The sequence below is a fragment of the Hylobates moloch genome, unplaced genomic scaffold, assembly GCF_009828535.3.
Source record: "Hylobates moloch isolate HMO894 unplaced genomic scaffold, HMol_V3 SCAFFOLD_19, whole genome shotgun sequence".
NCBI classification, from domain to species: domain Eukaryota; kingdom Metazoa; phylum Chordata; class Mammalia; order Primates; family Hylobatidae; genus Hylobates; species Hylobates moloch.
In genome coordinates, this window is record NW_026652294.1 from 4,075,426 (window position 1) to 4,102,226 (window position 26,801).

The 26,801-nt window shown below is 48.6% G+C and overlaps 1 protein-coding gene across 2 annotated transcripts in view; it reads left to right on the forward strand.

The window, feature by feature from the left end:
* The window catches only part of UBE2L3 (ubiquitin conjugating enzyme E2 L3), a 66,430-nt gene that overhangs the window by 33,035 nt on the left and 6,594 nt on the right, over window positions 1-26,801 (forward strand). The window contains exons 3-4 of one of the 2 annotated variants that reach the window (XM_032138715.2): window positions 13,115-13,301; window positions 22,286-23,691. In XM_032138715.2, the coding sequence (XP_031994606.1) occupies window positions 13,115-13,301; window positions 22,286-22,440 (342 nt within the window). In that variant the 3' untranslated portion in view covers window positions 22,441-23,691. Of the gene's footprint in view, window positions 1-13,114; window positions 13,302-22,285; window positions 23,692-26,801 lie in introns of those variants that run through there. The other variant, XM_058431228.1, reaches the window with a different exon arrangement.

A 26,801-nucleotide genomic window follows, 5' to 3' on the forward strand; every position in this document is an offset into this window, starting at 1 on the left:
ATTTTCTAATTTCCCTTGTGATTTCTTCCTTGACCTATTGCTTGTTAGAGAGTACGTTTAATTTCCCCATAATTGTGAGTTTTTTAGTTCTGTTACTGATGTCTAGTTCCCTTTCCTTCTCCCTTTCCCTTTCCTTTTTTTTTTTTTTTTTTTTTTTGAGAAGGAGTCTCGCTCTTTCACCCAGGCTGGAGTGCAGTGGCGCGATCTTAGCTCACTGCAGGCTCCACCCCCCGGGGTTCACGCCATTCTCCTGCCTCAGCCTCCCGCGTAGCTGGGACTACAGGCGCCCGCCACCTCACCTGGCTAATTTTTTGTATTTTTAATAGAGACGGGGTTTCACTGTATTAGCCTGGATGGTCTCGATCTCCTGACCTCGTGATCCGCCCGCCTCGGCCTCCCAAAGTGCTGGGATTACAGGCGTGAGCCACCGCGCCCGGCTTTTTTTTTTTTTTTTTAAATAGAGATGGGGGCTGGGTGCAGTGGCTCACACCTATATTCCCAGCACGTTGGGAGGCTGGGGTAGAAGGATCGCTTGAGCCTAGGAGTTCAAAACCAGCTTGGGCAATATAGCGGGACCCCATCTCTATTTTATTAAAATAATAATAATAATAATAAATGGGTTCTCCCTATGTTGCCCAGGCTGGTCTCAAACTCCTGGGCTCAAGCGATCCTCCTGCCTCAGCCTCCCAAAGTGCTGGAATTACAAGCATGAGCCACCATGCCCCCACCCACCTAGTTCCATTTCCTGGTTTTTTTTTTTTTTTTTTTAGACAGAGTCACTCTGTCTCCCAGGCTGCAGTGCAGTGGTGTGATCTCGGCCCACTACAGCCTCTACCTCCTGGGTTCAAGCAATCTTGTGCCTCAGCCTCCCTGGCAGCTGGGGCTACAGGCATGCACCACTATCCCGGCTAATTTTTTTGTATTTTTGGTAGAAACGGGGTTTCGCCATGTTGGCCAGCCTGGTCTTGAACTCCTGGCCTCTTTCACCATTTTGCAGTTACATTTGTAGTTAGATCTCTCACCTTCTTTCTGCAAGCTTATTTGCACAGCACGTTGCTCCTAAAATCCACACCCTCCAGATGCCTCATTCCTCCTTTCTGCATTGCCCTTCTGGCCTTTGATGGGAGCTGCATCCCGCCTCCCTGGGCTCAGCGCTTGCCTGTAATTGTCAGTTCTTTTCTGCTTCCTGCTAATTGTGCTACTCTGCCTTCTCCCTCCCCTACTTCCATCTCCTGTAGCTGTAATGGTTGAGACCAGTGAGGGCAGCCCTGTTTTCTGAGGGCACACTGGAATTGTTTTTGGGAGAAAGAGTATCCCCCTACGTTGATGGGGCTGTTGAGCTCCTATCACAGCCAGACACAAGGTTCTATGGACAGAGGCCGCAGAGAAGCCACCCTCTTGGAATCCATGGTCTCTTAAGCACTGAGTGTGGCTCCACCTGCAAGGCACTTAAGACCAAACAGAAGAGGGGCAGTGGTGGGTGGGAGGGTGACAACATCTGGACTGCATAGTGGAAGGCAGTGTGAGCAGAAACTATGAAAAAACATAGGCAGTGTGAAGACATACGTGTAGTTTGCATAGATGTATAGAAATTAAGGCCTTTGAGAGCACCATGTATGCACAGAGAATATTCTCGGGCTGTGCAGCAGAGGCCTGACGGCATCCTGGGGAATGGGATGTCTGGTGGGGTTTTTTGTTGTTTTGTTTTTTTCACTTCTATTTTTGGTGTGAGTGCTGTATTTTTTCCATTCTTGGGAGAAAAGTGAATTATGTATGAGAAGTACTCATGGCTATTTGAGCTCAAAGGAAGGAAAGGTCTTCGTCAAATTCGGTTAATGGAGATTGTGATTTTAATTGTACATATAATTCAGAAGGTAGTTTATGAACATTATGAAGTCATGAAAGATTGGAAAACCAGTTCTAAAATACTTATTCCTGGCCAGGCGTGGTGGCTCATGCCAGTAATCCCAGCACTTTGGGAGGGCGAGGCAAGTGGATCACCTGAGGTCAGGAGTTTGAGGCCAGCCTGGCCAACATGGCAAAACCCCGTCTCTACTAAAAATACAAAAAATTAGCCGGACCTGTTGGTGGGCGCCTGTAATCCCAGCAATTTGGGAGGCTCAGCCAGGAGAATCGCTTGAACCCGGGAGGTGGAGGTTTCGGTGAGCCGAGATCGTGCCATTGTGCTCCAGCCTGGGCAACAAGAGCAAAACTCCATCTCAAAAAAAAAAAAAAAAACAACTTACTCCTACTAATATTTACTTCCAAAGGGAATATGATTGAACTCTTTAGCGTTGGAGTATTTGTTGCCGGCCAGGTGCAGTGGCTCATGCCTGTAATCCCAGCACTTTGGGAGGCCAGGGGCGGTGGATCACTTGAGGTCGGGAGTTCAAGACCAGCCTGGCCAACATGGCAAACCCCATCTCTACTAAAAATATAAAAATTAGCCAGGTGTGGCGGCAGGCAGCTATAATCCCAGATACTAGAGAGGCTGAGACAGGAGAATTACTTGAACCCAGGAGGCAGAGGCCGCAGTGAGCTGAGATCGCGCCACTGCACTCCAGCCTGGGCGACAGAGTGAGACTCCATCTCAAAAAAAAAAAAAAAAGAAATATTTGTTGCCAAAGAACTGTATTATGAAAAATCCCCAAAACCAAATTGTTGAAAACAGTACAAAGAAGTCATCTTCAGAAACCAATATTAGAAAAAGATGAATCTCATGTGGCAGATTTTGTGATTCAAATAACCAAAAAGCCTGTTTTCAGAAGAGACAATAAATACTTAAAGGCAAGGCAGGGCATGGTGGCTCACACCTGTAATCCCAGCACTTTGTGGGGCCGAGGAGGGTGGATCACCTGAGGCCAGGAGTTTGTGACCAGCCTGGCCAACATGATTAAACCCTATCTCTACTAAAAATACAAAAAATTAGCTGGGTGTGGTGGCAGGTGCCTGTAATCCCAGCTACTTGGGAGGCAGAGGCAGGAGAATTGCTTGAACCCAGGAGGTGGAGGTTGCAGTGAGCCGAGATCGTGTCATTGCACTCCAGCCTGGCTGACAGAGCGAGACTCTTTCAAAGAAAAATCAATCAATCAATCAATCAATACTTAAAGGCAATTTGCAAAGTTGAGTTCTTGTGACTTTCGAACGTGGAGTAAGGACATATTCCATGTTCAGAAGTCACAAGAACTTAACCTCCTAAACTTAACTCTCTCAGGTTTTTTTGGTTTTTTGTTTTTGAGACAGAGTCTCTCTCGTCCCCCAGGCTGGAGTGCAGTGGTGTCATCTCAGCTCACTGCAACCTCTGTCTCCCGGGTTCAAGCGATTCTCCTGCCTCAGCCTCCTAAGTAGCTGGGATTACAGGCGTGTACCACTACGCCTGGCTAATTTTTTTTATTTTTATTAGAGATGGGATTTCACCATGTTGGTCAGGCTGGTCTCGAACTCCTGACTTCAAGTGATCCACTCACCTCAGCAACCCAAAGTGCTGGGATTATAGGTATGAGCCACTGTGCCTGTTCTAACTCAGCTCTTGACAAGGTTCCAGAGTGGATCACGAAGACTTGAGAGCATAGAAACCAGCCTGGGGCAGGGCCGGGCACAGTGGCTCACACCTGTAATCCCAGCACTTTGGGAGGCCGAGGCAGGCGGATCACGAGGTCGGGAGATCGAGACCATCCTGGCTAACACAGTGAAACCCCATCTCTACTAAAAATACAGAAAAATTAGCTGGGCATGGTGGCGGGTGCCTGTAGTCCCAGCTACTTGGGAGGTTGAGGCAGGTGAATGGCGTGAACCCAGGAGGCGGAGCTTGCAGTGACCCGAGATTGCACCACTGAACTCCAGCCTCAGTGACAGTGAGACTCCATCTCAAACAAACAAACAAAAAAAAAACAAAAAAACCAGCCTGGGGCACTCCGAGCAGGGCAGGCTGCGTCTCCTTGTTCTCTCTTAACAGGGGACTGGACTGTGTAGGGATAGGCAGCCCGCAGGGCTGGTCTGAGTAGACATCCCTGTGGCAGGGAAAGCTTCAGCTTTGTTAGTTCACTGGGTGAAAAAGGTTAGCCACAGGGAAAGGACGCTGCTGTGGAGTCACCGTCAAGCTAGACAGAAGTGACAACAGTGCACAGGACCCTTCAGTCCATCTGAAGCCTGGCATGAAGAAGGAGCAGCATGCTAGTTAGATCCAAACTAGGATCCAGCTCTTCAGGTCAGCCATGAGTAGTCCTGTCTGTGGTGTCCTACAGCCAGCTAGGAACACATCACAAGGACGTGCCATGTAGCAGCAGTCCGAGTCAGACAACCAGAAGACACCTTGACTTCCTCTGTGGGTGCCAGAGAGCTGCATGGTGGTCTTCACTGCTTCACAGCAGTGACATGAGACTGTGACTTCTGTGGCATGAAGGACTCTTGGTCTTTACTTGGGAAGGGAAAACATGAAGTGGAATGGGGTTTTAGGATTCTTGAAAGGTTGCCATGGGAAAGGAAGATTAGATTTGACCACAGGGTTAGAGCTAGGACAAGTGGGTGAAAGACCCCAGATGGTTCGGTGCCATATGGCAAAGAGCTTCCTCTTAGTCTTAGCTGCCACAAAATGGCTTTGTGCCATGGGAGGTTGATATCAAGAGCTGTGAAGGATCTGAGATTTTTACCCTACTTGCAACCTAAAAAGGTGTCCTGCCAATTTATTGGATGTCGGTGGAAGACTCGAGAAAAAGGCCAATTCCCCTCGTCCCCGCGTCCCACAAAGGTGATGAGGATGGGCCCAGATGGATACCTGCAGATGTGGGGGGTTGTGTTCTGGGACAGGAAGGCTGAGTTTAGGGGAGGTCTCAGGCCAATCACCCAATCGTACTTCACTTGCTCCATTTCCAAATGGGAGTGATGGCAGCACATTTCCAAATGGGAGTGATGGCAGCACTGGCTTCCCAGGGCTGGTGTTAGGGGACCAGGAGGGGTGGAATATGGGCTGGAGATGACATGGAAAAGCACCTGGCATCTAAGTACTTGAGAAACTTTGGTCAGATTTTTTTAAATTGGCTTTCCAGGTTGAAATGATCAACTCTTATTTACATGCATGCATTTAATAACTAGAAGCAAATACAAGAAAATGTTAGCCATACTATATATAAAAGAAAATCTACTTTAAAACCGGCATCTTTCTTTCTTTATAAATAGCAAGTGGGTTGGGCGCGGTGGCTCACACCTGTAATCCCAGCACTTTGGGAAGCTGAGGCAGGCAGATCACCTGAGGTCAGGAGTTCGAGACCAGCCTGGCCAACATGGTGAAACCCTGTCTCTAGTAAAAGTACAAAAAAATTAGCTGGGAGTTGTGGTGCATGCCTGTAGTCGCAGCTACTTCGGAGGGTGAGACAGGAGAATTGCTTGAACTCAGGAGGTGGAGGCTGCAGTGAGCCGAGATTATGCCACTGCACTCCAGCCTGGGTGACAGAGCGAGACTCCGTCTAAAAAAAAAAAAAAAAGACAAGTGGGCTGGTCGCGGTGGCTCATGCCTGTAATCCCAGCACTTTGGGAGGCTGAGGCGGGTGGATCATTAGGTCAGGAGATCGAGACTATCCTGGTTAACACGGTGAAACCCCGTCTCTACTAACCTACTAAAAATACAAAAAATTAGCCGGGCATGGTGGTGGGCGCCTGTAGTCCCAGCTACTCGGGAGGCTGAGGCAGGAGAATGGCATGAGAGGCGGAGCTTGCAGTGAGCCAAGATCATGCCACTGCACTCCAGCCTGGGTGACAGAGCGAGACTCCGTCTCAAAAAAAAAAAAAAAAAAAGACAAGTGGATAAAAAGTCTGTCCTAGAATTTAGACATGGATCGAAAAGGTGTTTTTTGATTATTATTATTTTGTCTTTCTTTTTTTTTGAGACAGGGTCTTACTTTGTTGCCTAGGCTGGAATGCAGTGGTGTAATCATAGCTCACTGCAGCCTCAAACTCCTGGGCTCAAGCGATCCTCCCACCTCGGCCTTCCAAAGTGCTGGAGTTTAAGTTTGTGAACTAGTTTAGAGTGTGTAAAATTATCATAAGGAATTAATTTACATCTCAGATGATTTCCTCAATACAGCAGTATGAGCTTAGGGAGCACAAGAGGGTCAAATAAAGGCAGGCATAACAGAAAAACACTAGTTGTGTTCATGTGAAGATAATGCTGAAATCAGCCGGGCGTGGTGGCTCACGCCTGTAATCCTAGCACTTTGGGAGGCTGACATGGGTGGATTTTCTGAGCTCAGGAGTTCAAGACCAGCCTGGGCAACACAGTGAAACCCCGTCTCTACTAAAATAAAAAAAAATTAGCTGGATGTGGCAGCCTGCGCCTGTAATCCCAGCTACTTGGGAGGCTGAGACAGGAGAATTGTTTGAACCCGGGAGGCGGAGGTTGCAGTTAGCCGAGATCCCATTGCACTCCAGCCTGGGCAAGTGTGAGACTCCATCTCTAAATAATTAGATAATGCTAAAATCTTTGGTTTATTTGACATTGAAATGTTGCAGCTTAAGTTGGAGGCAAATTCTCTGCAGTGTTGTATAATATATATATTTTTTACAACAAAACCATGTTTTTCATTAACATCCCTTGTTATTTCTGAGTGGACTTCCCAAAGGGCAAGTTTAGCTCTAATTTTGAAATTCACTTAGAGCTGTAGGCCTTTACCTGGAAGGTATATCTTATGTTTTAATTTTTGCACGCCTCTTTCACCAAAAATCTCTGGGACAGGCACACAGTTTGTGTGACTTGTGCACACCTGAGCCACTCCTTTGACCATGCACAGATCCCCAGACTAGGAAGGAGGCCCAGAGAAGTTCAGATGAGTTTGGCCAAGTTCCCTGGGTGGTGAGAGGCCTGGCCTGCCTCGTGTAGCAACAGAACTGCTTTTTTTTTTTTTCCTTCGTCTTTTTGGAAGAAAAAAGAGGCAAGATCTCACTCTCTTTCCCAGGCTGGAAGGCAGTAGTGTGATCATGGCTCGCTACAGCCTTAACAACTAACAACTTAAAACTGTAGCCTCAAGCAGTCCTCCTACCTCAGCCTCCTGAGTGGCTGGGACTACAGGTGTGCACCAGCAGCAGCACAACTAATTAAAAAAAATTTTTAGCAACAAAGTGAGATCCTGTCTCTACAAAAGGATTTGTTTTTGTTTTGTTTTGTTTTTTTGAGACAACGCCTTGCTCTATCGCCTAGGCAGGAGTGCAGTGGTGCAATCTTGGCTCACTGCAGCAGTGTGATCTTGGCTCACTGCAGCCGGTGCCTCCTGGGTTCAACCAGTTCTCATGCCTCAGCCTCCTGAGTAGATGTGATTACAGGTGCGTGCCACCATGCCCAGCTAATTTTTTGTATTTTTAGTAGAGACAGAGTTTCACCGTGTTAGCCGGGATGGTCTCGATCTCCTGACCTCATAATCCACCCGCCTCGGCCTTTTTTTAGTATAGATGGGGTTTCTTTTTTTTCTTTTTTGAGACAGATTTTCACTTTCTTTTTTTTTTTTTTTTTTTTGAGACGGAGTCTCGCTCTGTCGCCCAGGCTGGAGTGCAGTGGCACAATCTCAGCTCACTGTAAGCTCCCCCTCCCGGGTTCACGCCATTCTCCTGCTTCGGCCTCTCCGAGTAGCTGGGACTACAGGCGCCCGCCACCACGCCCGGCTAATTTTTTGTATTTTTAGTAGAGACGGGGTTTCACCGTGGTCTCGATCTCCTGACCTCGTGATCCGCCCGCCTTGGCCTCCCAAAGTGCTGGGATTACAAGCGTGAGCCACCGCGCCCGGCCAATTTTCATTTTCGTTGCCCAGACTGGAGTGCAATGGCACGATCTCAGCTCACCACAACCTCTGCCTCCCAGGTTCAAGTGATTCTCCTGCCTCAGCCTCCCAAGTAGCTGGGATTACAGGCATGTGCCACCACGCCTGGCTAATTTTTGTATTTTTAGTAGAAATGGGGTTTCACATGTTGGCAAGGCTTGTCTCAAACTCCTGGCCTCGAGTGATCTGTACACTTCAGCCTCCCAAAGTGCTGGGATTACAGGCATCAGCCACTGCGCCCAGTCTGTTTTTGGCTTTTTTGAGACGGTCTCATTCTGTCACCCAGGCTAGAGTGTAGAGGTGCGATCATGGCTCACTGCAGCCTCAAACTCCTGGGCTCTTGTGATCCTCCTGCCTTAGCCTCCCAAAGTGTTGGGATTACAGGCATGAGCCACTGCACCCAGCCAAATCTGCTTCTCTTGAGCTTTGCCCATGTGTCAGGCATGTAGGACTTTATGTCCTTATCTCTCATCATGAACTCTGGGTACAGGCTGCTGCTACTCCCATTTTACAGATGTACGGGAACATTCTCAGACTCTTTAAGCTAGGAAGAGGCAGAGTCTGAGGCTAGACCTGCTAACTTGGGGCCAGATGGCCTCGTTCATGCTTGACCCCAGCTCCTCGGACAGGACCTGGCCCACGGTGGGGAACAGGGGAGGTTGGTCAGTCCTGGACAGTCAGTGAAGACTGTTAGCAGATTTCACCAACCAAAAGTCATGCAGGAAGGCGTGTGTGTGTGTGTGTGTGTTGTGTGTGTGTGTGTGTGTGTGTCTTACTCTGTGCCAGGCTGGAGTGCAGTGGCACAATCTTGGCTCACTGCAACCTCTGCCTCTCAGGTTCAAGTGATTCTCCTGGCTCAGCCTCCCAGCTAGTTTGTACTACATGTGTGCCACCACATCCAGTGAGGGAAAGCTATTTTTACATGGCTCAAGCAGTGTAAATGACAATGATGTTTACTTACTTCCCCCCACCACCACCACCATTTAATTCTCCTCTTGAAAACTAAAAGCTGGCTGGGTATGGTGCATCACTCCTATAATCCCAGCACTCCAGCACTTTGGGAGGCTGAGGTGGGAGGATCACTTGAGCTCAGGAGTTTGAGGCCAGCCTGGACAATATAGTGAGACCCCATCACTATAAGAAATAAAAAATTAGCTGAGTGTGGTGGCATATGCCTGTAGTCCCAGCTACTTGGGAGGCTGAGGTGGGAGGATTGCTAGAGCCCGGGAAGTCAAGGCTGCAGTGAACCGTGATTGCACCTCTGCACTCCATCCTGGGTGACTCCCTACAGATGAATATGCTGACAGTGGTTTCAGCTGCTCAGGGGTGGTTCAGACCTGGACGCGTGGCTTCAGTAGCCCTGGGGCCACACTGCCTGCCCGCAGCCTCCTGTCTTGCTCTGTGCTATTCCTTCCAAGTCCCTGCCATCTAGGCTTTAGTCCTCTCTGCCTGGGAGGCCTCTCCCGCTCCTCAGCCTTATGTCATCTTATCCATCCTTTAAGGCCCTTGCTCCATGCCTCCCCTCCCAGGGCAGGGCTTGAATGTAGGAGAATGTGGAGAACTGGTGCGTGCCAGCCTTGCTCCCCAGCAGAGGAGCTCTGTTTACTGGAGTGCGTACTTAGGCCACGGCTTGAAGATACGGGGCTGGGGTGTGGCTCTGTCAAGATTGTTCCTGGGGCCAGGTGTGGTTGTTCACTCCTGTAATCCCAACACTTTGGGAGGCCGAGGCCGGCGGATCACTTGAGGTCAGGAGTTCAAAACCAGCCTGGCCAACATGGTGAAACCCCATCTCTACTAAAAATACAAAAAAAAAAAAAAATTAGTCGGGCAGGATAGCGGGTACCTGTAATCCCAGCTACTTAGGAGGCTGAGGCGGGAGAATTGCATGAACCAGGGAGGCAGAGGTTGCAGTGAGCCGAGATCGCGCCACTGCACTCCAGCCTGGGCGACAGAGCGAGACTCCGTCTTAAAAAAAAAAAAAAAAAATGATTGTTTTTGGGCTCTCGGTGAAGCTTGGCTTTCTTTGGGTTGGGTGTGCCATGGCAGACCTGGGTGGGGGAAAAGGGAGTACAATGGGAAGGGCTTCCCCAGCTCTGGAGATAGATAGGGTTGGGGAGAGGCCAGAAGGCTCTTTGCTGGGTCATCTCTCAGGCTCTGGGGCCATCAGAGTGTCCAGACCCCAAAGGTGGTTTTCGGGTGGTTCTAGGGGCAAGGGGCTAGGGCATGGTGCTGGCCCTGCCTGGTGATCACCTGTTGAGTGACCAGCTCAGGTCCCCAGGGTCCAGCCATTGAGCTGACTACTGCTTCCACCCTGGGAGGATTGAGCTGGCCAGGACTTGGCTTCAAGGCCGTTATTTGGACTTCTAGTACTCACAGTGTATTCTGGTTGGGTTGTAACACCTCTGGTACAACTCTACTTTTATCTTCAGAGAAGATCAAGAGATATTTGCAAAAACATAATCTGATAAAGGACTGTCTAAAGGACAAAGAACACTTAAAACTCTATAATAAGAAAACAACAATAAGTAACACCGTGCGCCTCTTAGAATGACCAAAATCCAGAACACTGCCAAATGCTGCTGAGGACGTAGAGCAACAGGAACTCTCACTCTTTCCTGGTGGTAATGCAAAATGGTGCAGCCACTTTGGAAGACAAGTTAGGCAGTTTCTTTCATTTATTTATTCATAAAATCTTTTTAACAATAAATTGAGTCTGACTCTTGCCCAAAATGGAGTGCAGAAGCATGATCACAGCTCACTGCATTCTCAAACTCCTGGGCTTAAGTCCACCCTTCTTAGCCTTTCAAGTGGCTGAGACTACAGGCACACGCCACCATGCCAGGCCAATATATTTATTTTATTATTATTTTTTGAGACGGAATCTTGCTCTGTCACCCAGGCTGGAGTGTAGTGGCACAGCCTCAGTTCACTGCAATCTCTGCCTCCTGGGTTTAAGCGATTCTCCTACCTCAGCCTCCCAAGTAGCTGGACTACAGGCGTGCACCACTACGGTCTGCTAATTTTTTTGTATTTTTAGTAGAGACAGGGTTTTACCATGTTGGCCAGGCTGGTCTTGAACTCCTGACCTCAAGTGATCTACCCAGCTTAGCCTCCCAAAGTGCTGGGATTACAGGTGTGAGCCACTGAGCCTGGCCCAGGCTAATATATTTAATTTTTTTTTTTTTTTTTTTGGAGAGACGGGGTCTTGTTATGTTTCACAAACTGGTCTTGAACTCCCAGCCTCAAATGATCCTCCCTCCCTGGCCTCCCAAAGTGCTTGGATTACAGACATGAGTCACTGCTTCTGGCCCAGTTTGGCAGTTTCTTTTTTTTTTGAGTCGGAGCCTCGCTCTTTCGTCCAGGCCAGACTGCAGTGGCGCAATCTCGGCTCACTGCAAGCTCCGCTTCCCGGGTTCACGCCATTCTCCTGCCTCAGCCTCCCAAGTAGCTGAGACTACAGGCGCCCATCACCACATCCAGCTAATTTTTTTTTGTATTTTTAGTAGAGACAGGGTTTCACTGTGTCAGCCAGGATGGTCTCAATCTCCTGACCTCATGATCCATCCGCCTCGGCCTCCCAAAGTGCTGGGATTACAGGTGTGAGCCACTGCGCCCGGCCGGCAGTTTCTTACAAAACTAAACATACGTCTTACCATTGGACCCAGCAATTACATTCCTTGGTATTTAGCCAAATGAATTGAAAACTTTTATCCTCACAGATGCTTGTAACAGCTTTATTCATTAATTGCTAAGGTTTGAAAGCAACCAAGATGTCCTTGAGTGGGTTAATGGATAAATAAATTGTGGTATATCTAGACAAATGACATTCAACACTAAGAAGAAATGAGGCTGGTTGCAGTGGCTCACACCTGTAATCCTAGCACTTTGGGAGGCCGAGACAGGCAGATCTCTTGAGCCCAGGAGTTTGAGACCAGCCTGGACAACATAGCAAAACCCGGTCTCTACAAAAATACAAAAAAATTAGCTGGGGGTGGTGGTGCCTATCTGTAGTCTCAGCTACTTGGGAGGCTGAGGTGGGAGGATTGCTTGAGCCTGTGAAGTCAAGGTTGCAATGAGCCAAGATCGTGCCACTATCCAGTGGGCAACAGAGCAAGACCCTGACAAAAATAAATAAGTAAATATGAAGGGGGGAAAAACAAGTAACGGCTGGGCACAGTGGCTCACGCTTATAAACCCTGCATTTTGGGAAGCCGAGGCAGGCAGATCACTTGAGGTCAGGAGTTCAAGACCAGCCTGGCCAACATGGTGAAACCGCATCCGTACTAAAGATACAAAATTAGCTGGGCATTGAGGCGGGTGCCTGTAATCCCAGCTACTTGGGAGGCTGAGGCAGGAGAATTGCTTGAACCCGGGAGGCGGAGGTTGCGGTGAGCCAAGATCATGCCATTGCACTCTAGCCTGGGCAACAGACTCTCAAAATAATAATAATAATAATAATAATAATAATAATAATAAAGACAAATAGCTTCTAACAGCTTCTAACAGCAAATTTATTTCTCACTTATTGAGGCTGGGAAGTCTGAAGATCAAGGTGCCAGCAGATTCAGTGGCAGTTGAGGGCCTGCTTCGTGGCTTATAGATGGTGCCTTTTCACTGTGTCTTTATATGATGGAAAGGGCAAGGCAGTTCTCAGGGGCCTCTTTGGTAAGGACACCCATCCCGTCATGACCTAATCACTTCCCAATGGCCCCAACTCCTAATACCATCACATTGGTGATTAGGTTTCAACATAAGATTTTTGGGGAGATACATTCAGACATAGCAGCTACATATTGCATGATCCCAGCTATCATGTCTGATAACCACACAAAACCTATAGAATATGCAACACCAAGTGTGAGCCCTAACATAAACTAGGGAAGCTGAGTGGTAATGATGTGTTAAGGTAAAAGGTTCATTGATGGTAACAAATTTGCCCCTCTGGTGAGGGATGCTGATAGTGGGAAAAGCTGTGTGTGTTTAGGGGCGGGGGTATTTAGGAATTCTCTGTCCTTTCCTCTCAGTTTTGCTTTATACCTAAAGGTGTGTAGTAAAGAGTAAAGTAAACTCTATTTTTTAAAAAAGTATGAAGAGACCAGGACATCAATCTCAAGCCCTTTCTCAGTTTAGCAGATATCTTGCTCTAGAAATACTAATGGGTGGCTGGGTTGTCCTGAAGGTGGCAGGGCTTCAGTTGATACTTGAATCCCTTGAAATAAATTGATTTTTCAGATAAGCACTTGAAACATTCCTATCTTGGCCATAGGTTTATGAACCATGGTGTGTTCATTTTGATCTCCCTTTCCTTCCAGGACAACCCTCCATATGATAAGGGGGCCTTCAGAATCGAAATCAACTTTCCAGCAGAGTACCCATTCAAACCACCGAAGATCACATTTAAAACAAAGATCTATCACCCGAACATCGATGAAAAGGGGCAGGTCTGTCTGCCAGTAATTAGTGCTGAAAACTGGAAGCCAGCAACCAAAACCGACCAAGGTAAGACATGTGCCTGTGTCTTCCTCGGAGGGGGTCTTTGGGGGTGTTGCTCTGGGGTGGGGGCTTCTGATACCAGATCAGACAGAATCCAGAGAATCTTTCAGGTACACACAAAATGTAGCTGAGGCCCTGTCGGACCTTGTGGGAATGGCTCATCTCAGCTGAACTTTTGACCTGTACAGGGATTGAGGAGGCCTTTCCAGTGCTCAGCCCTGGGCTGCCGTCCACAGTGGGAACACACATGGACAGACAAGCCCAGCGGCTTGCTGCTGGTGCAGAGGGGTGCAGGCACTGGTCCCTGGAAGGGATGAAGGACTGTGGGGCTGCCTACAAGCGGAAGGGAGAGTGGGATTTAAGGTGGCCTCTTGCAGTAGTTAGTGCCTGAACTCAGACTTGAAGGAGGAAAGGAGGTTGGAGAGGGCCTTCTAGGCTATACGAAGGGCATGAGCTAGAGCCTAGTGGCTCGGGTGATGTGAGGGGAGGGACAGAGGCAGATGTAAGGGCAGTATTCCCAGATGAAGGCACGTGGTTGGCTTTAGTGGGCCTGGTATTCCCTGGAGTTGGATGTGGCTGTCCGTGGTGCACGTGTCTGTGTGAACATAAACATGCTCATTCTTCTGGGAAGAATATTTGAATCAGTATTGTGGTTGTCCTCCCTTTTGTCCCCTAGAAGTGATTAGTTTGTTATGGACTGTGTCTGGTTTTCATTTAATTCCAGACTTTCTTTTGAAGTCCTAATGTCATATTTTGGTGGCTTCCTTTTAAGTACCTAAACCAGTATAAAGTCTGTTTAGGTTAGAGCGGATGAAGCTGGCACTTGAGAGGCTGCAAGTGGAGGGTTTCTTTGGGGGGTGCTGCTCTGGGGTAGGGGCTCGTGGGTCCTTTCTGATGCCAGATAAGACAGAGTCCAGAGAACTCCAACCTTACCAGGTGCACGCAAAGTATGGCTGAGGTCTTACCAGTCCCTGTGGGAATAACTCAGCTGAACTTTTGACCTGCACAGGGATTGAGGAGGTCCCATGTTTCAGTGACTGAGAAAAGCCCTGGAAGGTGGAGTTCAAAGCCTTTCACAAGAAAAATCAAGCCTCACTTGTTGGAAATAATCACCATGAAAGGTGCCCATTAGACTCCCACACTGAGTAGAAGAAAGGAGTGGGTGCTAAACATTCAGTCAGGGCAGAACAGTTTCTAGTGGGCTTGGTCCTTGTTTGTATACAAGCTGATGTTTATAAAAGCTCGACACAGTTCTTTTCAGTGCCCATGGCCTGATTTTTTCTTTTCTTTTTTTTTTTTTTTTTTTTGAAACGGAGTCTCGCCCTGTCACCAGGCTGGAGTGCAGTGGCATGATCTCTGCTCACTGCAACCTCCGCCTCCCGAGTTCACGCCATTCTCCTGCCTCAGCCTCCCGAGTAGCTGGGACTACAGGCACCTGCCACCACGCCCGGCTAATTTTTTGTATTTTTAGTAGAGACAGGGTTTCACCGTGTTAGCCAGGATGGTCTCGATCTCCTGACCTCGTGATCTGCCCGCCTCGGCCTCCCAAAGTGCTGGGATTACAGGCGTAAGCCATTGCACCCAGCCGATTTTTTCTTTTCTTTTCTTTTTTTTTGAGACAGAGTCACCCAGGCTGGAGTGCAGTGGTGCCATCGCAGCTCACTGCAACCTCCGCTTCCCGGGTTCAAGCAATTCTCCTGCCTCAGCCTCCCTAGTAGCTGGGATTACAGCCACCACGCTCGGCTAATTTTTGTATTTGTAGTAGAGACAGGGTTTCACCACATTGACCAGGCTGGTCTCGAACTCCTGACCTTAGGTGATCCACCTGCCTCTGCCTCCCAAAGTGCTGGGATTACAGGCATGAGCCACCATGCCCGGCGAGCCTGGTTTTTTTCTATACAGATTCCTAGCACTGTCAAAAGCCTGTAGCTGCATTTGATCAAGAGTGTTCAATAATTCTCGGAGTCCCTGCTGAGTCATGTCTGTTAACCCACTGTGCCTGGGGAGTGGCAGTCCTTCCAGGCCAGGTTGCCCAGGAAAGCCCTGCACCTCAGGTTCTGGCTACAAAAAGTTCTGGGACTCCTCCCTTACCTGTAGACTGAGAGGGTGGGGCTAGGGCCAGGGAGGCTCTCAGGAGATGGATGCACGTGCTTTGCCACCTCTCATGGGGCTGCTGCATAGAAGGCCGTGGCAGGATTATTCACTTTTTGCCTTCCTATCCAGGTGCACTGCCAAAATGCTCTGCTTTTTCAGACTGTGGCTGCTTTCCCTTCCTCCCCCAAGAGCCAAATAACTTAGGGGCAGCTTTTAATTTTTTTGTGAAAAGTACTGTTGACTTGGGATTTTTAAGGTAAAAATTTTGGTACCAGAGCTATTCTGTGTGCCATGATGGACAGAACCAGAATTGCTATTTTGTGATTTAGGACAGTTGAGGATTCCTTCCTAGAACATTATTATGTAGATTGTGGCATGGCCTTGATCTCCATCCTCACATACATCAAGAATGTTGTTCCTGGCACTTGACGGCCACATTCCCATGTTTGTTATCTATTACTGCATTATAACCCCTATCAAAACTTTGTGGCTTAAAGTAACACCAGTTTATTAGTTTTTACTCTAGAGGTTGGCTGGGCTCAGCTACATGGTTCTACAGCTGACCGTTCGTTCCTGGGGTCACTCATGCAGCTGTATTGAGGTGGGAACTCAACTTGGCTGGGAAGTGCTGGTAGGCATAGTGCACATGTGCAGAAATGGTATTAGCTAAGGCACTTCGGTTCTCTTTGTGTTCTCTTATTTTCCACAAGGCTAGATTGGACCCCTTCATAGCATGGTGGTCTCAGGGTTCCAGGGTGAAGGCACAGAACTGGTACAGTGTCACTTCTGTGGATTCTTTTGGTGAGGAAAGTCCAGATTTAATGAGAGGGAAAATAGTCTTCAGCTCTTGATGGGAGGGGAGTATGCAGGATGGGAGACATGATGGCAGAGGTGGGACAGGCAGGCAAGGATGCTAAGTCCCCTTGCTGCCTCCTCAGGCCCACTTGGGCCTGCTTTTCCCAAATGGCAGCTCTTCTGGACATGCCATTCCTTCTCCCACCTGCCTGATTCTTCATATGTTGGGTGTCCCTGTTTTTCTGGTGCTATTTCCTGACTGCAGTTCAGCTGCCACTGTCCTGCAAAGCCTGCGTTTTTAAATGCCTCACCATTCCTTCATTTGTTTCCTAAATATGGGAAGTGAAAGTGTCACTTGAGGCCGGGCACAGTGGCTCATGCCGGTAATCCCAGCATTTTGGGAGGCTGGGGCAGGCAGATTGCTTGAGCCAAGGAGTTTGAGACCAGCCTGAGCAACATGGTGAAACCCCGTCTGTACCGAAAAAAAAAAAAAAAAAAAAAAGGAAAGAAAGAAAGAGAGAAAGCCACTTGTGCCACCCTTCTGCTGTAATCTTCCAGCGCTCTTCCTTTGTCCCCAGAGCACCTGCTCATGATTTTTGTCTCCTGCCCTTGTCCTTAGAAACTTCAGCATTCCCAATTATGGCTTCTCCCAGATCCAGCCTTGAAGTTCTTTGACCTCCTCAATTCACAACCTCTAGCTCACTTTAGCCATCCACAAGTACAGAAAAGTAAACATAATGGAAGAAATAGTAATATGAAAAGATGCTCATATGACCCAGCAATTCCACTCTTAGCTATATCTACCCAAGAGAAATGAAAACATATGCCTAATAAAAACTTGTACACAGATGTTCATAGCACCATTATTCACAATGGATAAGAAGTGGAAAGAGCCCAAATGTCCATCAATTGGTGAGTGAATAAACAAAATGTGAGCGGGGCGTGGTGGCTCACGCCTGTAATCCCAGCACTTTGGGAGGCTGAGGCGGGCGGATCACCTGAGGTCAGGAGTTCAAGACCAGCCTGGCCAACATGGTGAAACCCTGCCTCTACTAAAAATACAAAAAATTAGCTGGGCGTGGTGGCGGGCGCCTGTAATCCCAGCTACTTGGGAGGCTGAAGCAGGAGAATCGCTTGAACCTGGGAGGCGGAGGTTGCAGTGAGCCAAGATTGCGCCATTGCACTCCAGCCTGGGCAACAAGAGCCAAACTCTGTCTCAAAACAAAACAAAACAAACAACAAAAAAGTGGTGTATCTCTACAATGAAATATTATTTAGCCATAAAAAGCAATGAAGTACTGTCTTATGGTACATAAACCTTGAAAATATGCTAAATGAAAGAACCATCCACGGAAGGCCACATACTGTGTGATTCCATTTGTAGTTGAGCCTCATTGTTCATAGAGTCTGTGTTTGCGAATTTGCCTACTCACTAAAGTTTTTTGTAGCCCCAAAATCAATACTCTTGGCACTTGTGGTCTATCACAGATGTGTGCATGTGCAGAGCAGCAAAAAATTTGAAGTACCTCATGCACGTGTTCCAGCTGAGGTTGTATGGTTGAACAGTGCGATGCCCTGCCTTCTTGTTTCAGCTCTCAACTGAAGCAAGTGGGCTGTCTAATGCCACACTTCTTGGATTTTGTGCTTTTTGTTGGTGATTTTGTTTTGGCCCCAAACGTGGTGCTGAAGTGCTTTCTAGTATTCCTGAGCACAGGAAGGTCATGATATGCCTTTTGGAGAAAATACATGTGTGAGATAAGCTTTATTTGGGCATGAGTTATAGTGCTACTGAGTCAATATTACCTATTAAATAAGATGTCTTTAAACACACATAAAGTTATATATTAATCAGCTGGCAAAAATGTGAGCAGAGGCTTGTTTGAACCTAAACCTCTGTTTCCCTTAGGAGCAATGATTCAGTATCATTAATTCAATGTTCATGGCAAGTTTATAGAACATAAGCACTACAGATAAAATTCAGCTGTATATGGGATGCTCAGACTAGGGTGGATCCATTGAGACAAAGTAGATTAGTGATTGTCAGGGTCTAGGAGGAGGAGAATAGGAAGTGACTACTGAGAGTGGGTTTTCTTTTTGGGGGATGAAAATGTTCCAGGCTGGGCATGGTGGGTCACGCCTGTAATCCCAGCACTTTGGGAGGCCGAGGTGGGCGGATCACAAGGTCAAGAGATCCAGACCATCCTGGCCAACATAGTGAAACCCCGTCCCTACTAAAAATACAAAAAAATTAGCTGGGCATGGTGGCACACGCCTGTAGTCCCAGCTACTCAGGAGGCTGAGGCAGGAGAATCACTTGAACCCGAGAGGCGGAGGCTGCAGTGAGCTGAGATCACGCTACTGCACTCCAGCCTGGGTGACGGAGCGAGACTATCTCCAAAAAAAAAAAATTAGCCGGGCGTGGTGAGGCACCTGTAATCCCAGCTACTTGGGAGGCAAAAAAAAAAAAAACAAAACCTTTTTTTTTAAGCACATTCCATGCAAGGCTACAACATTGCGTATCTTCTTGGGTTGAAGGTACATTGACATTTTATTCTTTGACAATGAAGATCCCTGGATTTTTATGAAAAGGAGGGGAAATCACAAATATTGCTTACATCCGCTATTGCAGAGAAACTGTTATTAAGAACAAAAGGGCCAGGCGCGGTGGCTCACATCTGTAATCCCAGCACTTTGGGAGGCTGAGGCGGGCAGATCACGAGGTCAGGAGATCGAGACCATCCTGGCTAACATGATGAAACCCCGTCTCTACTAAAAACACAAAAAATTAGCCGGGCGTGGTCGCGGGCACCTGTAGTTCCAGCTGCTGCCACTGCACTCCAGCCTGGGTGACAGAGCGAAACTCCGTCTTAAAAAAAAAAAAAAGAAAAAGAACAAAAGGAAGGAAATATTATAGGCTTTATTCTCTGATGATAATGTAGTGAGAGTAAAAGGTAAAATTGGCTAATTTGTTGTGTGGGTTTTTTTTTGTTTTTTTGTTGTTGTTGTTGTGGGGACAGAGTCTCACTTTGTCACCCAGGCTGGAGTGCAGTGGCATAATCTTGGCTCATTGCAACCTCTGCCTCCTGTATTCAAGCAGTTCTCCTCCCTCAGCCTCCCGAGTAGCTGAGACTACAGGCACACGCCACCACGCCTGGCTAGTTTTTTGTATTTTAGTAGAGACAAGGTTTCACCGTATTGCCCAGGCTGGTCTTGAACTCCTGAGCTCAGACAATCTGCCCACTTCGGCTTCCCAAAGTGCTAGGATTACAGGTGTGAGCTGCTGCGCCCAGCCTGTTGTATGTTTTTAAGCCCCTACATTTTGCAGAAAAAAAAATACTTCTGAGGAGCATTTGGGTCACAGAAGAGACCAAGAACCCAGGGCTGGATGGTTTATAAAATATAATTTAATATGCTGTCCTATATATGAAAAATGTTGATAGAGGGCCACAGTTGTAGTTTGTAAAGCAGACATTATCTGTCAAGTGTTCTTACTAGCAAAACAAGTTCAGCTCAGCTGAAGTTTATTATAGTTTAGATAAGGAGCCAGAAATGCACCCAAGGGAACAGAGAAAGAATGAAATACTTATCAGAACTACTAAGTAAATTTAAAAATACTCAGACTTGAGGCCGGGCATTGTGGCTCATGCCTGTAATCCCAGCACTTTGGGAGGATGAGGTGGGCGGATCATGAGTCAGGAGATCAAGACCATCCTGGGTAACACGGTGAAACCCCATCTTTACTAAAAATACAAAGAATTAGCCAGGCATGGTGGCGGATGTCTGTAGTCCCAGCTACTCGGGAGGTTGAGGCAGGAGAATTGCTTGAACCCAGGAGGTGGAGGTTTCAGTGAACTGAGATTGTGCCACTGCACTCCAGCCAGGGTGACAGAGTGAGACTCCATCTCAATTAAAAAAAATTCAGACTTGATCAAATTAGTGAAAGTGAAACTATAAAAAATAATGAAATAGACAAATGGCATCTTCTGAGAAATAGGTCTTTTAATTTTTATTTTGCCAGGCGCCATGGCTCACGCCTGTAATCCTAGCACTTTGGGAGGCCGAGGCGGGTGGATCACGAGGTCAGGAGATCGAGACTATCCTGGCTAACACGGTGAAACCCCGTTTTTACTAAAAAATTACAGAAAATTAGCTGGGCATGGTGGCAGGTGCCTGTAATCCCAGCTACCCGGGAGGCTGAGGCAGGAGAATGGCGTGAACCTGGGAGGCGGGGCTTGCAGTGAGCCGAGATTGTGAGCTGTGATTGTGCCACTACACTCAGCCTGGGCGACAGAGTGAGACTCTGTCTCAAAAAACATATATATATTTATTATTTTTTTTTTTTGCGATAGGGTCTGGCTCTGTCACTCAGGCTGAGTATAGTGGCACAATCACAGCTCACTACAGCCTCAATATTGTGGGCTCAAGCAATCATCCCACCTCAGCCTCCCAAGGAGTTGGGACTACAGGCATGTACCACCACGACCGGCTAATTTTATTTTTTATTTTTTATAGAGGCCAGGTCTTGCTATGTTGCCCAGGCTGGTCTCAGACTCCTGGCCTCAAGTGATCCTTCCTCCTTGGCCTCCCAAAGTGCTGGGAATACAGGTGTGAGCCACCAACCTCTGCATTAGTTACCAAGGTGATGATAGTGAGAAGTAGAGAGCCTAAGTATTCATATCAGAGAGTGAGGTGAAAACTCCTGAGCTTGCCCCTAACGAAGTACTCAGCCTGTCCTTAGCCCAGGGAGGTTTCTAAAATGCTAATGCGATGGTAATTCTCCTGTTACAGGGCCATTTCTAATTATGGGAAAGGAAGGGGAGCCACCTATTTGTGCTCTTAGGCGACTGTGGCTCAATTAACAACCCTGAAGTCAAGAACAGCTAGGAAAAGGGAGCAGTCTCACACCGAGGGTGGTGTGCACTGAAATACACTGTGGCCAGTCAGCCAAGGGTGGGCTTCGTTTATTAAATAAAAATATACCTCCAGGGCCTGCTGCCTCTAGAGGTACAGGTGGCTTGTACAGGGAGGTGATACCATCTACCCCCGAGGAGGCTTGGAGACTGAATTAGAGGCCACCCTGGCCTGCAGAGAGCTTTCCAGGCCCCTTGCCCCTGCTTGCTGTTCACAGTCCACCCTCCTTACCCAGCCACCCCCCAGCCCCAACAAATGTGGAACCTGTTAGCATTGCATGCACCATGCCCTCCTCACCTCTGCCCCACTGCGTCACCTCTACCCGCTGTGGTCACAGGAGCTCTCTCTTTCCCGTTCTCACCAGGCACAGTAAGAAGCAGAGGTTAAGCAGGTGGGCTTTGGACACCAGGCCAGGAGTACTTTGTGCTGTGGCCCTCACTTAGGGTGTGCTGTTGAACGATTATGCCTTTGCATATGACTCAGCCAGCATCAGTATTTTGTTTTATATATTTATTTTTGAGACAGAGTCTCGCTCTGTCACCTAAGCTAGAGTGCAGTGGCACGATCTCGGCTCACTGCAACTGCCGTCTTCCGGGTTCAAGCGATTCTCCTGCCTCAGCCTCCTGAGTAGCTGGGACTACAGGCATGGGCCACCATGCCTGGCTAATTTTTGTATTTTTAGTAGAGACGGGGTTTCACCATGTTGCCCAGGCTGGTCTTGAGCTCCTGACCTCAGGTGATCTGCCTGGCTAGCATCAGCATTTTAATCCATTTCTTGTGATGCTGAATGAACAATATGAGCCCTCAATAAAGGAACTGACCAGGTGCAGTGGCTTCATGCCTGTCATCCTAGCACTTTTGGGAGGATGAGGCGGGAGGATCACTCGAGCCGAGGAGTTTGTGACCAGCCTGGGCAACATAGTGAGACCCCATCTCTACAAAAAACTAGGCCAGGAGCGGTGGCTAACACCTGTAATCCCAGCTACTCTCAAGGCCAAGGTGGGAGGATTGTTTGAGCCCAGGAGATCAGACTTTTCTGGCTGTCAGAATTTTGGATAAATAGGAGGCAGCTTTGGCTTAAAAGCACATTAGCTGTAAACCAGTGGTAAAGCCAGAGTTTTGTTCCCGGGATTAGTGGTGCCATTTCTGAGACTGTGTTAACCCCCCATGCCTTGTCCTTCTCTTGGCAGTAATCCAGTCCCTCATAGCACTGGTGAATGACCCCCAGCCCGAGCACCCGCTTCGGGCTGACCTAGCTGAAGAATACTCTAAGGACCGTAAAAAATTCTGTAAGAATGCTGAAGAGTTTACAAAGAAATATGGGGAAAAGCGACCTGTGGACTAAAATCTGCCATGATTGGTTCCAGCAAGTGTGAGCAGAGACCCCGTGCAGTGCATTCAGACACCCCGCAAAGCAGGACTCTGTGGAAATTGACACGTGCCACCGCCTGGCGTTCGCTTGTGGCAGTTACTAACTTTCTACAGTTTTCTTAATCAAAAGTGGTCTAGGTAACCTGTAAAGAAAGGATTAAAAATTTAAGATGTTCTAGTTCTGCTCTCTTTGTTTTAAAAATCACTGCTTCAATCTACTTCAAAAGAATGGTGTTTCTTTTCTTGTCCAATTTTATCCAAAATCTTCAAGTTACATTTAACCCATAAGGTTTAAAAAAAAAGGAAAAAAAAGGTTGTGGTTCCCTTTCTTCCCTACCCTTGCCACTTCCACTTTCTGGCACCGAGTTTATTTTTCACTTACTTACTTCCCCAGACCCCGGGCCTGCCTCCACAAAGGAGAAGAGACTGCCCTGGCGGTCCTGGTGGCTTTTCTTAGCATGTGTGGGACTGTTGCCCAGTGTGGGAGTTGGTTTAAATTCTCCTGACTCCAGTTTATAACATCCTTTTAAAAAATTTAAAAACAAACAGCCACACCCCTCCTCCAGTCCTCCTCAGTTCTTGTGTGAAACTCCAGCTGATGTTACATCAGTTAATTGGGCAAGCCCTGATGTCAGTGTGTGTAACTGACCTCTGGCCTGGCCTGCACAGAGAAACCCTATAATCACAGGTCTGTGGTGGCCCCGAAATGGGGAGCCTGCTAGTCAGGAGGATGCTGTGCACACTGTGTGTGATGAATCTCGCCAGAAAGGCTCCTGAGGTCCCAGGTTGGCACTTCTCCCTGCAGCCATTGTAGAAGATCTGCTGGTCCTTGCAGGCAAAGCTACAGCCAGAATGTCCATTTGAAATTCCCAGCTCATCTGTCACCAAGCTTCATCCGAATGTGCCACGGAGCTTGCGCTCCACTTCTCCGTGCAGCGGCCCTGCCACAGCCCTCCCTCGGCACACTTTGACCTTTTGTAGGATTGGAATTAGCAGGACTCGGCTATTTAAAGCACCAGTCTGGGGTCGCCTGGGCCCCTGCTGACCCCTTCCTCCAGAGCAGCCAGCCCAGCCCGGGAACAAGACGGACTTCCTCTCCCTTTGGACTCACAGCCTTTGCAGAGTCAAGCTCCACTTGAAGCTCACTCAGTAATATCCTTCCAATGTGTTTTATATTGTTTTGACTGCCTTTTTTTGTAGAAATAAAAATTGACCTTAGAATTTATCATCAGATAAACTTGTAAAGATTTGAATATTAATGTCTTTTCAAGGCAAATGGGATTGTCCCCGCACTAGTAGAGAATCCATGTTGCTCTGACACCCCAAGGAAGCCGACGATCCAAATGCCATGTGTCACCAACCCCGCTTTTGCCACTGGCGGCTTCCCTTCTTGGCTCTTGGGGGGGACTAGATCCTGTGGAGAAGATGACTTAAACTTTGCTTTTTGTTTTAATTTTAATTCTATAACTTGAGATCTTTCCGGGGCCTACAGGCATGTAAGACAGCTTGGTCTGGTCTGTGCAGAAGTGGGGAGTGATGGGCAGGTTCGGCAGCCTAACATTGTTCAGGCGCGTGGCCCCTGCGGTGTGTACGTGAACTCAGCTTCTTTTGTCCTAGGTACGCCAAAGGCAGGTTTCTGGAGACTCCCTTGTGCCCAGGATGGCAAGGGCACTGGGCTGGCGTTTCCACATCTGTCTTCATTAGCAGAAAAGTGATGATGGATTTTATTTCACTCACACTCCAGTTTGTAATAAAATGCCAAATTCTGTCAGAAGCTATCCAAACAAGCCACCATTTGTTCTTGTTGCTTCTCTGGATCCAGAAATGTTGCCATTCTTGGAAACTATCCCATTGCTTCGTGTTTCTGCCAACGTAGCTCTGCCTGCCTGTCACCCCCTCACTGCGCTCTGCTCACCACGGGAGGATACCTGTGTGCCGGCAGCCCCTCAGGGACTCTCAGCCCTGGCACTGGCACCCCAGGGTTGGCCCCATCAGCAGAGGCCTGGCTTTCGAGCCAGTGGGTGTCTCTTCTTCGGGCCTGGGCGGCTTGCTCCTGCCAGCCATGCCTTCAGGGTAGGCTCTGAGCAAGCTGGCGAACAGCCCTGGCTGCTCCAAAACCAAAAAGCTGGGTCCTCTGGAGGAGGGGCGAGCTGTGGAGCAGCCACCCACCGCTGCCCAAGCTCACTCAGGAATTCACACCCGCCTGGTTTCTTGAAGTGTGCCGGGTCCTTCCCTCTGCTCCCTACTCCCCACCACGGCAGAGAATAGGCTTTCTAAGATGCTGCGATCCCGTTCTGCTGCCCTTAATAAAATGCTCTCAGACACTGGTTAGTCGTGTGGGTTTCTTCCTTCCTGGGAGTGGGCAGTGCCAAGGGCCTATGCTCTTGGAGATGGGAGGGCTCGCTGGGGCCCAGGTCCTGGGGCTTCTGATCTCTCTCCCCATTCCCAGCCTCTCCACATAGAGGTGTTCCTGCCTCCCTAGAGGGAAGGAGATGAGGTATAATCAACAAGAAAGCCAGAGACTCCAGACAGTCGGGGCCTGCAGAGGGCGCTCTTGGGCGTCTCCTTGAGGGGACAGGGACTAACGTGTGGGTGCATCACTTACATGCATGGGTCATCCTGGAGTCCCCTGGGAGTGTTATAATGCATGTTTAGAAGAGGCAAACCTGTGGTCCCAAGAGGTCACAGAATTAATAAGCGTGTGCCTGAGGATGGAGCTGGGCCATGTCCATGAATGGTGCCAGCCAGAAACACTCTTTGAGTCCCCAGTACGGCCCGCTGCCAGGGTGCTGCGGCAGTGGTGCTAACTCAGCAAGGGCTCAGCCAGGCCCGGGACTTTTTTGGCCAGGCCTTCCCTGCCTGGAATTTGACACCAGCTGAGACCAGGCCTGCACTGTTCAGCTGGATCTGCAGGTCTTGGGGAAGGAAGCTTCCTGGGGTGTCATTTTACGAGCCTTTAACATACCTAGCACTTTACCCTCTCGAGTCTCAGGAGAGCCCTGTGGCATCTTTATCCCTGCTTTTAAAGACAACCAAGACTCCTGGCCTGTTTTTGTTCACATTCTGACTGCAGAGCCTGTTGCATTCCACCACTTGGCACATTTCCTCCCACAGGGTCCCTCTGAGCCCAGAAACAGCCAGTTACCACCCTCCCCAAAGCCAGAGACCTTTAAGCCCCTCTGTCAACTTCCTCTTCCCTACAGCCACCAGCCACCATTTTTGGCCTTGTTCACTATTAATTGTTCAGCTTGAAATAAGCATCCATTTCATCACTCCTGTACCCGCTGCAGCCTGACTTCTGTCACCTGCTGCCCCTTGCTGCTTCTCCTTTCATTTGGTGCCATCTAACCCAGCCCTAAAAGAAGCCAGAGCTGCTCTCAGCATTTCCCACCCTGTCCTGCTTGGCTCTTCCTTCTCTCTCTGCTTCCCGGTATGGCATGGGGGAAGGGCACCAACCCAGAACAGAAGGGAGCTGAGGGTACCATTGCTCCCAGTGCCGTGCAGTGTCTAGCCCGGGCCATGCCTGGTAAGTGGCCATTTCCCAGATTATTGGAAAGTGTTCTTGTTCACAGAGGGCTCCTATGGAACCCTGGAGGCCTCAGAGGATCAGAGTGGAAAGGACCACCGTGCAGAGGCCATAACTGAGGCCTTGGGAAGGAAGTCACTTCCAGAGAGCATTCTACACCCGGTGCTGGCCAAGTTCAGAAACCCCCCTGTGGCTCCACGTGTTGCTGCGGGTTTCTCCTACATCTTCCTCTGTGTGTCACTGGATGACACTGGATGACTGTCCCTGTATATACCAGACTGGGAGCTCCTTACAGACCAGGCCATTTCGGCTCCAGCCCTGGCCTAGCACAGAGTGGACCCTCCAGACACCAATGCTGAGTGGGTGGATAACCACTTGGCTAAGACACTTGCTGCCCCCACAACCCCTGTGGGCCACCAGTCACCACGCCAACAGGTCCTTATCACTTTCACCTCGTGAGGTGGGCCTCATTATAATCAGGTGGGCCTGATTATCCTACCAGTCTATGCCCCCTCACTTCACTTTTTTTTTTTTTTTTTGAGTCGGGCTCACTCTGTCACCCAGGCTAGAGTGCAGTGGCACGATCACTGCTCCCTGCAGCCTCTACCTCCCAGGCTCAATCAATCCTATCTCTGCCTTCTGAGCAGATGGAACGACAGGCTCGTGTCACTACACCCGGCTAATTTTTGTATTTTTTATAGAGACAGGGTTTTGGCATGTTACACAGTCTGGTCTCGATCTGCTAGCCTCAAGCCTTCCTCCTGACTCAGCCTCCCAAAGTGCTGGGATTACAGGCATGAGCCACTATG